The sequence below is a fragment of the Anolis sagrei genome, chromosome 2, assembly GCF_037176765.1.
Source record: "Anolis sagrei isolate rAnoSag1 chromosome 2, rAnoSag1.mat, whole genome shotgun sequence".
NCBI classification, from domain to species: domain Eukaryota; kingdom Metazoa; phylum Chordata; class Lepidosauria; order Squamata; family Dactyloidae; genus Anolis; species Anolis sagrei.
In genome coordinates this window covers 190302239-190316577 of record NC_090022.1, presented here as the reverse complement: position 1 = coordinate 190316577, position 14339 = coordinate 190302239, and the positions used below count along the sequence as shown (strand labels likewise).

General features: G+C 43.8%; 1 protein-coding gene across 2 annotated transcripts; it reads right to left on the bottom strand.

The window, feature by feature from the left end:
• Positions 1-1138: 1138 nt before the first annotated feature.
• NPFF (neuropeptide FF-amide peptide precursor) lies at positions 1139-11266 on the bottom strand. Of its 2 annotated transcripts, none has more exons than XM_060760871.2 (3): positions 10938-11266; positions 4194-4321; positions 1139-1623 (listed from the first exon to the last, which is right to left on the bottom strand). In XM_060760871.2, the coding sequence occupies exons 1-3, from the start codon at positions 11079-11081 to the stop codon at positions 1506-1508; spliced, it is 390 nt and encodes a 129-aa protein (XP_060616854.2). In that variant the 5' UTR covers positions 11082-11266; the 3' UTR covers positions 1139-1505. The 2 variants fall into 2 exon arrangements, with proteins under 2 accessions (XP_060616854.2, XP_060616853.2); XM_060760870.2 differs by having other exon boundaries at positions 4194-4324; positions 10938-11264.
• Positions 11267-14339: the final 3073 nt, after the last annotated feature.

Below are 14339 nucleotides of genomic sequence, written 5' to 3'. Positions count from 1 at the left end.
ATAATTCAGTTACTCATGTTGTAGTGACCTCCGCACCATAACATTATTTTCATTGCTAATTCATAACTAATTTTGCTACTGTTATGAATCGTAATGTAAATATCTGATAAGCAGGATGTATTTCCATCCACTGGACCAAATTTGGCGCAAATACCCGATACGTCCACATTTGAATACTGGTGGGGTTCGAGGGGGAGGGGATTGATTTTGTCATTTGGGAGTTGTAGTTACTGGGATTTATAGTTCACCTACAATCAGAGAGCATTCTGAACTCCACCAATAATTGAATGGAACCAGACTTGGCACACAGAACTCCCATGACCAACAGAAAATACTGGAAGGGTTTGGTGCGCATTGACCTTGAGTTTTGGAGTTGTAGTTCACCTACACCCAGAGAGCACTGTGGACTTGGGAGTTGTAGTTCACCTACATCCAGAGAACACAATGGATTCAATGATAGATCTGGACCAAACTTGGCACGAATACTCAATAGATCTAAATATGAACACTGGTGGAGTTTGAGGAACATAGACTTTAACATTTGGGAGTTGTAGTTGCTGTGATTTATATTTCATCTACAATCAAAGAGCGTTCTGAATTCCACCAACAATTGAATGGAACCAGACTTGGCACACAGAACTCCGCTGACCAACAGAATATACTGCAGGCATGGGGAACCTTCGGCTCTCCAGGTGTGGTGGACTTCAACTCCCACAATTCCTTGAGGCCAAGGTAAGCCTTTGGGGTGAATGCCGAGCCTCAAGGAATTGTGGGAGTTGAAGTCCACCACACCTGGAGAGCCGAAGGTTCCTGACCCCTGATATACTGGAAGGGTTTGGTGGGCATTGACCTTGAATTTTGCAGTTGAAGTTTGTCTACATCCAGAGAGCACTGTGGAGTCAATGATGGATCTGGACCAAACTTGGCACAAATACTCAATATGCCCAAGTGTGAACACTGGTGGAGTTTGAGGAAAATAGACCTTGACATTTGGGAGTTGTAGTTGTTGGGATTTATAGTTCACCTACAACCAAAGAGCATTCTGAACTCCACCAACAATAGAACTGGGTCATAATTTCTTCATCTTTTTTTCCTGGTGATGTAACCAAACTTTAAGAAACACACATATACATTTTATTCATGTACAGATTTCTCTTTACCGTACACAACTCTTGTTCGCTTTCCTCCCATTTAATTAGCTAAGATGATGGGAGATGTCGTTCAAGCCATTTTAGAGGGCACCATGCTGCCTGCCCCATAGAGTTTACATAGCAAAGGGACTGCGGAGCTTTCCAAGATGTGATAGTGTTTATTTATGACCATTAACAATTAGCAAAGCACAAGGCCCAAACAAGAGCGCTAGCTGCCCAGTTAATTCACAGTGACAACAGAAACAGGAGTGGAAGGGGCAGGAGAAGACAGAATCCACTGAGCAATAGTTCTGGGCTGGGATTGGTTTTGGGGGTTTATTTTCAGGTGTGGGGTTGGCATTGTACTTTCTAGCTTCATTTCTTGCCAAAGCGTTGTGGAACTGCCATGCTCAGAAACTGAGGCGCATTGGAATCCCATGCCCGAGGGTTCATTCGGATACTGCTGGGACCGGACCGGGCATCACGGCCAAACCTAGAGAGAGTCAGAACACAATGTGAACATTTCAGGTGCTGTAGTAACATCTTTGGTGCTTGAAGATAAGCCCTGCCTGTTCCCTGTGCCACCTCCTAATATTCATTCAGGCCCTCTGCCTTGTCCCCAATCCACATCCCCTGCTTATTTCAGATGCCTGGAGAGAAGCAAGAATAGAATCCTAGAGTTGGAAGAGATCTTGTGGGCCATCTAGTCCAACCCCCTGCCAAGAAGCAGGAAAATAACATTCCAAGCACCCCTGACAGATGGCCATTCTGCCTCTGCTTAAAAGCCTCCAAAGAAGGAGCCTCCACCACATTCCGGGGCAGAGAGTTCCACTGCTGAAGAGCTCTCAAAGTCGGGAAGTTCTTCCTCATGTTCAGGTGGAATCCCCTTACCTGTAGTTTGAAGCCACTGTTCCACGTCCTAGTCTCCAGGGCAGCAGAAAATAAGCTTGCTCCCTCCTCCCTATGACTTCCCCTCACATATTTATACATGGCCTTCATCATGTCTCATCTCAGCCTTCTCTTTTGCAAGCTAAACATGCCCAGCTCTTTAAGCCGCTCCTCATAGGACTTGCTCTCCAAATCCTTGATCATTTTAGTCGCCCTCCTCTGGACACTTTCCAGTTTGTTGACATCTCTCTTCAACTGTGGTGCCCAGAATTGGACACAGTGTGATTCCAGGTGTGGTCTGACCAAGACAGAATAGAGGGGCAGCATGACCTCCCTAGATCTAGACACTATATTCCTATTTATGAAGGCCAAAATCCCATTGGCCTTTTTAGCTGCTGCATAACATTGTTGGTCATGTTTAACTTGTCCACAAGGACTCCACGATCTTTTTCACACGTACTGCTATCAAGCCAGGTTCCCCCCATTCTGTATCTTTGCATTAAATTGTGCCCTCTTCTTCCACTCATCCCAAGGAGAACCAATGAAATGCCTTGCTAGATCATGCATGGTTCATTGAATTCATCACCCTGTCTCCCAAGACTGGCCAGTAAGATGGAGCTGGGAAGCTCCAAACAGAATGACAGAGACGTTTGTCCCTAGGACCTAGTGTGCATTTGTGAGTTTTTAATTAGCAAAGCCAGCCCAAGAGTTTTCAAAACCCGAGGCCAAGAAAAGATGGTACTCCCACCCTCTCACCCCGCAAGCATCCCAGGGATCCTGGCAAATTGTAATCAATACATTTTTAGGAATTTGAAAAAATAAAATTGAATAAATGAAAATTCTATTGCTTGGATTGCAGGCATTGCATTGCATTTGGCTGGCAACATTCAAATGTTTTAACATCTGGCATCCTCAAACTGCAGTCCTCCAGCTGTTTGGGCCTCTAATTCCTAGAATTTCCGACTATTGAACGAGCTGGCTAGGGCTTCTGGGAGTCGGTGGCCAAAGCTGGAGGGCCACAGTTTGACGGTGCCTTCTTAATATGATGTACATCAGCATAAAAATAAATCACTGGGTGTGTGCCTTCCTCTTCCCCTCTTTTGATTCCATAGCACTGGAAGGAAAAATGAGCCAGGATTTAGTTTTGCCAAGATTCCTGTTCAATGCTAACCAGGAATAGGGCTCGAAATAAACTAGTCAATTGCTAATAATAATAATAATAATAATAATAATAATAATAATAATAGTCTTTATTTATACCTCACCACCATCTCCCCAAGAGACTCAGGGCAGCTAACATGAGGCCAAGCCCAACAATTACAATAAAGCAAAAAAAAAAAATTACAATAATACATCAAATAAAAATATAATAAAATATAACAAAAGAAAAATACAAGATAAACACATGATATAATATGAAATAACAATAAATTGAACAGAGTGGGCAGGGCCAATTGCAAAGGATAAAAATTTTAAAAACCCAAGGTGAGATGAGAAGTGTAGTGTATCTGGAAGGAGGTTCAGGTGGGACAAGCAATGGGCAACGGACAAGCTAACACAGCTTGTATGTTGCCCATTGCTTGTCCCACCTGAACTTCTTTCCAGTCCAAGTACTTGTGAAAATTTGAAGTATCATAGCCGACTTGCTAACCAAGCCAGAATTTACTTCAAATCACAGTTTGCAGTTCACATGGAATGAAAAAAACAACAAAAAAAAACAGAAAATAAAGTGAAATTGAATTCCAATTTACTCCTTCCAGGAGGAGAGAGGAAAAGCATTTTTGTCCTCGATGTTTTTCTTGGGTTTCTTTTTGTTTCTCTAAATCAGGGATAATTTACAAGGATCCAGAAACTAATTTTGCTCTTCCCACGGAGGTGAGGAGGCCATGAAGGGTGATAGCACTGATGGCAATTGGGTGGTGAAATCCATTGTGGGTGTTAATCCAAAGTTAAAAGAGCCACCCAAGTTGCTCACACCTACCACCCAAGTACGTTCAGCACCTTGGAAGTTCAGACTAAAGTTGTAGTGGATTCCTTGCACCACTAACCTAATAACAAAATATTGAAGTGGAATAGGACTATTTGGGGAAACTCTTTTCTCTTCCTATTACATATGTCCAAGTATATATTTCTTCATCCTGCCCTCTCCCATTGCTCCATATATGTCTTCCTTACCTTTGGGGCTGGAACAGGAAGGATGGGCTGCGCCCAGGTCTCTGCATGGCATGGAGGAAAGAGCGGAGCAAGTTACTCAATGAATGCTCCTCAAGTGGGCTCTGGACAGCATGGTCCTCATTTTCTTGCTGCTGGAGAGAAAAATGTTCAATAGCCCAAGTTGGTGGGGGTGGGCAACATATAAAGTCAAGGCATTCGTGAGAGCATGAGATGTTTACACCAAGATTAGGAACAAAGTTTAATTGTTTCTCCCCTTGTTGAATGATTCTGGGAATTGCAGGCTAAAATAAGTAATTTCTCTCAGCTATGGGCTAGTTTAAAAGCCCTCTCTGTCGCGATGGATCAAAAATGGCAACAGCCAATGTGGATTTCATGTAAAGAGCAGAAGGAGAAGGAAGTGGTCTTGCGGCTTTTCAGCTTCAGATGATGGCTTGGAAATCTATGACTCTCCAGATATGCCTAGACAATTGTACCCACTGGACTGAGCTAGCATTGTCGGTTATAAAACATGATGGGAATGGCAGGCCAATAGCTTTTGAAATTCTTCACCTCTGCTTTGGACTGTAATGCTTTGAGCAAGGTCCTCTTTTTTAAAGACCTTCTTGTGATGGACAGCGTCAACAACTAAGACATCTAGGTCCTACTTGCTTGGTCTGTGCATTTATTATTTACTAGCTGTACCTGCCACGCGTTGCTGTGGCCAACCTTCCCTCCCTCTTTCTCTTCTTTCTTTCTCTCCTTCCTTCATTTCCTCTTTTCTTCCTTCCTCCCTTTTTTTTCTTTCCTTCTCTCCTTCCTTCCTTCCTTCTCTTCCCTTCCTTCTTTCCCTTCCTCTTTCTCCCCTTTCTTCCTTCTCTACCTATTCTTGGACTGCAACTCCCAGCAGTCCTCCTGGTCCATCTCTCTCTCTCTCTCTCTCTCTCTCTCTCTCTCTCTCTCTACCTACCTACCTACCTACCTACCTATCTTTATCTAATCTATCTATCTGGAGGATTGCTGGGAGTTGCTGTCTAGGAATAGGAAATTGGAAATATGCAGGGATTGGGATGCTCTCAAAGAAATCCAAGGAGAAGAAAGCTTAGAGCTTGGAAGTAGTGCATTTTGATCATCCTCCTCTCCTAAAAGACCTGGTCTAGGGGCAGGGGCGGCCCTCAGTAATTTTCAACAGTAAGTAAATAGTATCCCCCCCCCCCGCCCCAACCAATCACTGATATATATTTTCATTTCATCGTGGGAGTTCTGTGTGCCATATTTGGTTCAATTCCATCAGTGATGGAGTTCAGAATGCTTTTTGATTGTAGGTGAACTATACATCCCAGTAACTACAACTCGCATATGTCAAGGTCTATTTTCCCCCAAGAGTGCCTCAAGAGTGCCCCTGGGCAAAATCAACTATATTGAGAATGCCTACTTTGCGTAATGGTTGAGCCGCCCCTGTCTAGGGGATGCTGGGAGCTCTAGCCCAGAAGAGAGCGTGGATATGCTAGGGTTACTGTCGGCCCCACCTGTGTGTTTGTGAGAGAGAGACTGTGTGTGTAGGGTCTGGGTAAACTTGGCCTTAGCTCATGTTCTTGCGTGAGTCAATATTTCCATGGCAAAGCTTCTGTCACTGTGGAAATCTCATCAGTGGAAGATAACAACACCTACATGCGGGTCTGCAGAAACATATTTCCTTTGTGAAGACCAAGGTGGTGCTCCTCGTTCTCCCTTCCACCAAAAAGAGATTATTAACCTCGAAACTGGATCAACTTTGGGGCACTCTCCTTCACAGTTTAGCTTAGGCTGGGGGTTGAAGACAACAGGCTGCCTGTCATATAGAATCTACCATACAACCAAAGGGCTGCTGCTTTTAGTGTCTCCTTCACACCTTTTGTGATTCTGCCGCTGGCAGTGATTGCCTCACTTTGCTAAATGTTGAAGTTCCATGGAATCCTGAAGTACATATAAGAGTGTGGAATATTTTAATTTATGAACTAGTTTCAAAGCTGAAACATGAACCTTCATATATTTCTTCATCCATCGACAGCTTCTCAAAAACAGGAGCTGAAGAGCAGAGGCTGGGAATGGGTAACATCTCCAAAAGGTTCTCCGTAAATGACTGTATTTCTCAGATCCAGTGTTTGTGAGGGAAATTCAGTATAGAATGAGTAAGGACTTCCTCAAACAATATGATAACCTGGGAAGGGATCCTTGGGCGTCCATGTGTCCATTCAGTATTAAGTAACTCCCATTCCTTCAAGAAGCAAACACACAGTGAACTCACACCACTCCCGTTTTCTTCTACTGGAATTCATCCAATTCCATCTGCAGATAGAACCTATTCTCAGTTCCCAACATGATTTGATGCCCTTGAAGGTAAAATGCCACAGTTGGTGGTCATCTTAATCTCTTCAAAATCAAATCAGGCCAATACTACACTGCACTTGCTCGCTCACTCTCTTTCACATACACAAAGGAAAACATATTCCCCAGCCACTCAAAGTATACACCTGGAAATACTGAATTCTAAAAAGCATATTATGCTCATTACTGTATGTGATTTTGTGTTTATGTTTGCTTATTGTCTTGTGCTACCCATGGGGAGTTGGATAGCTGGCAGTGCTGCATGATTGTCTTATTTTTTTGGGCTTTAGTGAATCTTTGTTTATACAATGATTAACATTTTCCTTAAGAAAGAAATGAAAGACAAGATTGTTAAAGTACAGAATATTCTGCTGTGAACACATCTGGAGTATATTGCCATGTTACATAAAGCCACAGAATCCTAGAGTTGGAAGGGACCTCGTGGGTCATCCAGTCCAACCCCCTTTCAAGAAGCAGGAAAATCACATTCAAAGCTCCCCAGACAGATGGCTGTCCGGCCTCTGTTTAAAAGCCTAATCATGATGAACCAAGCAATCAACAGCTGTGATAAGGGATTCACAAGAATCTTCTACAAGGAGTAGTGGGGACATGTATTATCACCATGATGTGAGTCTACACTGCCATAAAGTTAAACTGCATTCTGAAACTACTTTACAGGCAGTCCCCAAGTTACGAATACTATAGGTTCAGTAGGTTTGTTCTTAAGTTGAATTTGTTTATAAGTTGAAACAGGTACATGTTTAGGTGTAACTCCAGCCAAATATCTATCTCTCCATCTATCTCTGTCTCCATCTATCTTTGGATGGCATAGGGAAGAGATAACACCCCTGTGGTGTTTGTTTTGCTATCTGTGCCCCTGTTCAGAAAATGTCACCTTACTTTCTGCTCTTGTGAAAATTAGATTTTGAAAACTTTGGCTTGTTGTTGAAACAAGGATTTGTGATAAAGCTTCAATGGAGATGTCTTTTCTCCATGATAACTCTTTCAGGAGTGAATTTCCCTTCAAAAGGATAGATTTCTCTCACCTCCAGTTATCTCATCCCTGTTCTTAACTATGAGTCAGATGTAAGTCAGATGTTTGTAACTCAGGGACTGCCTGTATATGGCAGTGTAGATTAATGAGTCTCCATAGAGTCACTATGGTGTAATAGTTTGAGTTTTGGACTGTGGCTCTGGAGACCAGCGTTTGAATTTCCACTCAGCCATGGGAATCAGCTGGGTGATCTTGGGCAAATTACACTCTCTCAGCTTCAGGAGATAAAGGCAAACCCCCTCTTAACAAATTTTGCCAAGAAAATTCTGTGATAGATTCACTTTAGTGTTGCCAAAAGTCATAAATAAGTTTTGTTATCATGTCAGAGGATAATTGGAGTTGCTTCTGGTGTGAGAAAATTGTCCGTCTGCAAGGACGTTGCTCAGGAAACATCCAGATGTTTTACCATGCTGTGGGAGGCTTCTCACATATCCCCGCATGGGAAGCTGGAGCTGACAGGCAGGAGCTCAACCCATCTCATGGATTTGAACCGCTGACCTTCAGGTATTCAGGTCAGTAGTTCAGCCAGCACAAGGGCACATAACAACAAGTAGAGTTGATGGAAGTAAGGGAAAAACTGAAATACCTTTCTCAGCTGAGCACTTCAGTCTTCTCCACCTCCCTCACTCTCTATTTGGAAAACATGCCTAGACTTTAGCAAATGGTTGGAGCCTCTGGTGGCACAGTGGGTTAAACTCCTGTGCAGCAGGACTGAAGACCGACAGGTCACAGGTTCGAATCCGGGGAGAGTGCAAATGAGCTCCCTCTGTCAGCTCCAGCTCCTCATGCGGGGACATGAGAGAAGCCTCCCATAAAGATGATAAAAACATCAAAACATCCGGGCATCCCCTGGGCAACGTCCTTGCAGACGGCCTATTCTCTCACACCAGAAGCGACTTGCAGTTTCTCAAGTTGCTCCTGACACAACAAAAAAAAACACACCAAAAAACAACAACAACAACAACAACAACAACAACAACAACAACAAATTGTTTGAATATGGAAAGCCACTGTGTACTGTGATGATTCCAGAGTTTTGTTCCACTCTGTTTCTATGCTAATTCATGTTTGCAGGTCTGTCGGTTTCCAAGAAAAAGCGTGGAAAGATCTGAACAAAGGAGCAGTTTTCCAGGGATTTAAAAGTGGAGACCTTCTTACCTATCCTTCAAGCATTAATTAGCTTGGCATAGCCTGCTCGAGAAAATGCATCTATGGAGGTCATCACCATAGTTGTTATTAATTTGCTACAGTACTCAGTATTTTTACTGAGTTCCTAAAAAATGCCAAAGGCATCAAACTTAACTTTTGCCTCCCTGCCAGAAAGAGTCAGTGGAGTTATATCTAAGAACAAGGTACCGATAATAGGTTTGGGGCTCCATTTTTACACCAGGAGATGAAATAGCAAACCCCACTTTCTGATATATAGCAAAAACAAAAACAGCAACAAAGTAAAGACATAATTACAAGGCATTTTAAAGTAATGCAAGTTGATCATCCTTTATCCAAAATGCTTAGGACCAGAAGAGTTCTGTATTCTAGATCATTTTTGGATATTGGAATACTTTCGTATTCATGAGACATCTTGGAGATGGGAACTAAGTCTAAAAATAAAATTAGTTTATGTTTCATAAACACCTGATATACCTAGCCTGAAGGTAATTTCATGCACAATATTTTTATCATGTTATGCATGAAACAAATGTTTGTGTACATTGAACCATCTGAAAGCAAAGGTGTCCCTATCCCAGCCTCCCTGTGAGCAATTTGGGGGTATTTTGGATTTCAGAATTCCGGATGAGGGGCACCAGACCTGGCTTTTGAACTCCCAATGAAGGCAAGTAAATTCAGTGCATTTAATGTGAGCCACACCATCCCCACTGATCTGTTTTCATGCCTCTGCATATTATAGTAGATTAAAAAAATCAGAGTCCCCAAATACAGATCTTCTGCAATCCCAGATCAGTTGTGTTAAAGGTAAAGGTAAAGTTTTCCCCTGACATTAAGTCCAGACGTGTCCGACTCTGGCGGGTGGTGCTCATCTCCATTTCTAAGCCGAAGAGCCGGCGTTGTCGGTAGATACCTCCAAGGTCATGTGTCCAGTGTGACTGCATGGAGCATCGTTACCTTCCTGCAGAAGCAGTGCCTATTGATCTACTCACATTTGCATGTTTTCAAACTGTTAGGTTGACAGAATCTGGGGCTAACAGTGGAAGCTCATCCTGCTCCCTGGATTTGAACCGCTGACCTTTTGGTCAGCAAGTTCAGCAGCTCAATGGTTTAACTCACTGTGCCACCAGAAGGCCCCTATATTATGTTGTTAACCAATTATTCTAAGCTTTGTTGAGAGTGTTAGAGATTTTAATTTTAATCCCTTTTAATTTGGGGATCTTCTAGCAATTGGCAGGATTGTAAAAATTGCTAGTATATTGATAAATGTACATGTATTTATAGATCTGTACCAACTTCCTCTTTTTTAAAAAATGAAGAATCATTTTCAAAGCAATCCGAATACCAACATTTTATAGACAAGAGAAACTTCACTTGGGAAGTTTTGGAATAGAAAACAAATGCCTGATGATCATTCTTTTAAAATGCCCTAATAACGATTTGTTACCTTTTCAAGACACCTCGTATCTTCTCTTTCATCTGGTAGCTTCAAGGCATGGCCATTGTTGCTTGGGTTTGAACCTCACTTCGGTTAAATGTGTGACTGTGGGGTTGTCACTCTCTCTCGGCCTATCTACTTCACACAACAATGATGGGAATAAAATGGTGTGACACTGGAGTACACAACCATATATACATCACCTCAAACTGCTTAGAAGAAGGATAGTGTAAGACATGGTAGAACATGACAGATGGAATCAAAATAGACTTCACACTCAGCTTTGTCTCTTGTTATGTCTAAGGCCCCTTCCACATAGCTGGATAAAATCCCACATTATCTGCTTTGAACTGGAATATATGGCAGTGTGGACTCAGATAGCCCAGTTCAAAGCAGATATTGTGGGATTTTCTGCCTTGATATCCTGGGTTATATGGTTGTGTGGAAGGATCCTAAGACTGGTAGTGTGCAGAACAAAAAGAATAGCACACACAGAAACTTCACACGCAGAGTAAAAACTAGAGAGGGCTCCTTCACCTTTAATGGTGTAGTGGACAGAGTTTCAACAGAAGTTGCTTGAAGTGTAACCAAGTAACTAGACATACCTGCTGAAATTCCCTCTTCCACCCAACCTTCAAAGGCAGAGTAGCCCTGTCTACTTTTCCAATTGGCAACCCTATGACATACACACTCTCACTTGCACACGCACAGAGTGTGTGCCTTCAGTCCCAATTCTACTTACCACCCATTCTAGGAATCTCTCTGGATAAGCATTGGGTTCTTCAGCAAAGATCTCCCTGGACCCAAGTCCCTCTTCAAGACCTCGACCTAACTTCAGGCTGCCCGAGAACAAAGTCAGCACAAGCAAGAATCGGGGAGTGTCCATCTTTGAGGCCTGCTTTGCTCTCCTCTCCTCTCTTCTCCTCGGTCCCACTTCCCTCCTCTTGGCACTGCCTTTATATCTCCATGCTGGAGTTGGGGGACATGGGGTGGGATTGATGACAGTGGTGGGCAACCATTTGTAAGGCAACGCATGCGGCGTGCAGCCTGCGGCACTTCCCGTGATGAGCAGAGAGGGACCGCAGCGGTCCCTGACAGAGACGGCACAACCGTCGGCTGAGGCTGACTACACGGTTATTGCGGGGATAAATCCACTCAAATGGCTCTTTAAGTTCTGTTGAGACTTGGCAGCTAATTGCTTGTTTATCGCAGATTGTGGAGACTCCAGGGAAACCAAGGCCAGGCTTTTTGGACACCCGGCTACTCCTGGTCTCTCTCATGTGGCTGCCTTAAGTCAGCTTGGATTGATGGGTTTGGGACCCACACATTTGTCATGTGGCTCTCCACGCGGCTTTGCAAGCCCCAATCCCTGCGGCATTCCCTCTGACAAAGCAGGGAGCTCTTCCAGCTTAATGAAACCCATTTAACAAAAGACAGGATGTGAAAAGGAAGGTGTCATATGGAGGGTTTGACAGGCTGAAATGATGCAAGTGCATCTCCATTTTAGGATGCTGGAAGGCCAGTCAACGATGCTGATAATGTCTTCCTTCCATTTACAACACAGAAGGGATTGTATTGTCGAAGGCTTTCATGGCTGGAATCGCTGGGTTGTTGTAGGTTTTTCGGACTGTATGGCCATGTTTTAGAAGCATTCTCTCCTGATGTTTTGCCTGCATCTATGGCAGGCATCCTCTGAGGTTGTGAGGACTCACAACCTCTGACGATGCCTGCCATAGATGCAGGCGAAACGTCAGGAGAGAATGTAGTTCGGGTCCCACCTATCTCCGCCATCGCATCTCCTTCTGTGAACCAGCACGAACTCTAAGATCTTCTAGGGACGCCCTCCTCTCGGTCCCACCTCCGTCACAATTATGGTTGGTGGGGATGTTCATAACAGTAAATAATTAAATAAGTAAGTAAAGAACAACACTCAAAAACAGGGGAACTCCAGACAAGAAACAATTAAGGCCGGCTAATCACCTCCTAACAAAGGATTCCCCCAAGCAGTAAGAAGCCAAACCTTGAAACTGCTAGGCCATTCCATGCTAATCAAGGTGGCCAATTGCAACATTCACACTTGCTTCCATCAGACAAGAGTTCTTTCTCCCACCCTGAACATTTCACAGATAGATAAACCCCACTTGCCTAGTTTCCGACAGACCTCATGACCTCAGATGATGTCTGCCACAGATGTGGGCGAAACGTCAGGAGAGAATGCTTCTGGAACATGGCCATACAGCTTGGAAAAGTCAGTGATTCCAGCCATGAAAGCCTTCGACAGTACATTGTTTTATTTCTATTTTGCCCAGTCTTTGGCCAAGAGGAGAGGTAGGTAAGAAATAAAATTATTGATGATTTATTTATTTACTTAATTTATCGTGTCAGGAGCGAACCAAAACAGTTGTATTGCATTAAAAACAGACAAACAAACAAACAAAACACAAAGTCTGCAGATCTGGTATTCTATTAAATGTCCTTTGACCAGTATATGCCACTTGGAGTGCCTCTGGTGTTGCTGCAAGAAGGTCCTCCATTGTGCATGTGGCAGGGCTCAGGTTGCATTGCAGCAGGTGGTCAGTGGTTTGCTCTTCTCCACACTCGCATGTCACGGATTCCACTTTGTGACCCCATTTCTTAAGGTTGGCTCTGCATCTCGTGATGATGATGATGAAAGCTGGACAGTGAAGAAAAGTGATAGGAAGAACTCATTTGAGATATGGTATTGGAGACAAGTTCTGTGGATACTGTGGACTGCTTCCCAACATTGCCTTGTACTGTGGGCATATCATGGGATGGCAAAACTCATGGGAAAGGATGATAATGTTTGATGGTTGAAGGTGGTTCGAAAAGAGCCGACTGCTCTACAGGTGGAGTGACTTATGTTTGCAGGACCTGAGCAGTGCAGTTGATGATCTTGGAGGTCTCTCCTTCAGAGTTGCTGTAAGTCAAAGCTGACTTGATGGCAAACAGCAACTCATAACGTAGTGCAACTCGGAGTAGTTGCCGCAGCTGCTGATCATTTCAAAACAGGCCAGGGCAAATTAGTACTGTAGCTGGGTCCAAATGCGAGAAATTTAGTTGCTGTACTGCTGGCACCCTTGGTTCTTGAAATGCTCCTGAAGCAAAGGTAAGAAAATAAATAGCACCATCTGCTGACAGCTGAAAAGCAATACGCAGATGCAATTTGAGCAAGGCCGACTTTCCTTTCTTGAACTTCTCCATTTAAGAAAAGAGAGAGCAAGGAAGGGCTGACAAGGTGTTGGGAGAATTGGGCTGCACTGCCTGTGGGCCAGGAGAGAAAGCAAGACATCGATACAAATGGAGATATTAATTTCCACATCATGTTTTCTTCCTTGAGGCCAAGCAGGAACCATCTGATCAGCCCCTGATTGATGCTCCCAATAACAATCCGCTCGTCTCAGGCATTGCTAGTGTTTGGGGGAGGCGGAGAGCTGTCAGTGCAGATCTTGTCCATTTCTCAGTAATGCAGCTCCATCCAGAGGGAGGAGGCGATTAGTTTGCATCAGCATGAGAATAGGCTGCACTCTTAACACTTTTGCAGAAGCATACGAGAAGCTTGGCCTGTCATTAAACATCGAGAAAACCAAGGTCCTCTTCCAGCAGTCACCGGCCAATCGCTCTCCAATGCCAGAAATACAGCTTAATGGTGTAACATTAGAAAATGTTGAACATTTCCGCTACCTTGGCAGCCACTTCTCCACAAAAGTCAACATTGACACTGAAATTCAACACCGCCTGAGCTCTGCAAGTGCAGCATTTTTCCGAATGAAGCAGAGAGTGTTTGAGGACCGGGACATCCGCAGGGCTACCAAGGTGCTTGTTTATAAAGCTATTGTCCTCTCAACCCTGCTATATGCCTGTGAAACGTGGACTGTCTACAGACGTCACATGTAACTCCTGGAACGATTCCATCAGCACTTCCTCCGAAAAATCCTGCAAATCTCTTGGGAAGACAACCGGACAAATGTCAGCGTGCTGGAAGAAGCAAAGACCACCAGCATTGAAATGATGTTGCTCCGCCATCAACTCCGCTGCACTGGCCATGTTGTCCGGATGCCCGACCACTGTCTCCCAAAGCAGTTGCTCTACTCCGAATTCAAGAACAGAAAACAGAATGTTGGAG

What these genes read in the sequence shown, in the direction of transcription:
- NPFF (XM_060760870.2), bottom strand. Translation starts at nt 11,081, where the DNA reads ATGGACACTCCCCGATTCTTGCTTGTGCTGACTTTGTTCTCGGGCAGC. An exon ending in AGAGATTCCTAGAATGGGTG is followed by an intron (nt 4,325 to 10,937) that starts GTAAGTAGAATT and finishes TTTTCTCTCCAG; the next exon opens with CAGCAAGAAAATGAGGACCA. An exon ending in TTCCTGTTCCAGCCCCAAAG is followed by an intron (nt 1,624 to 4,193) that starts GTAAGGAAGACA and finishes GACTCTCTCTAG; the next exon opens with GTTTGGCCGTGATGCCCGGT.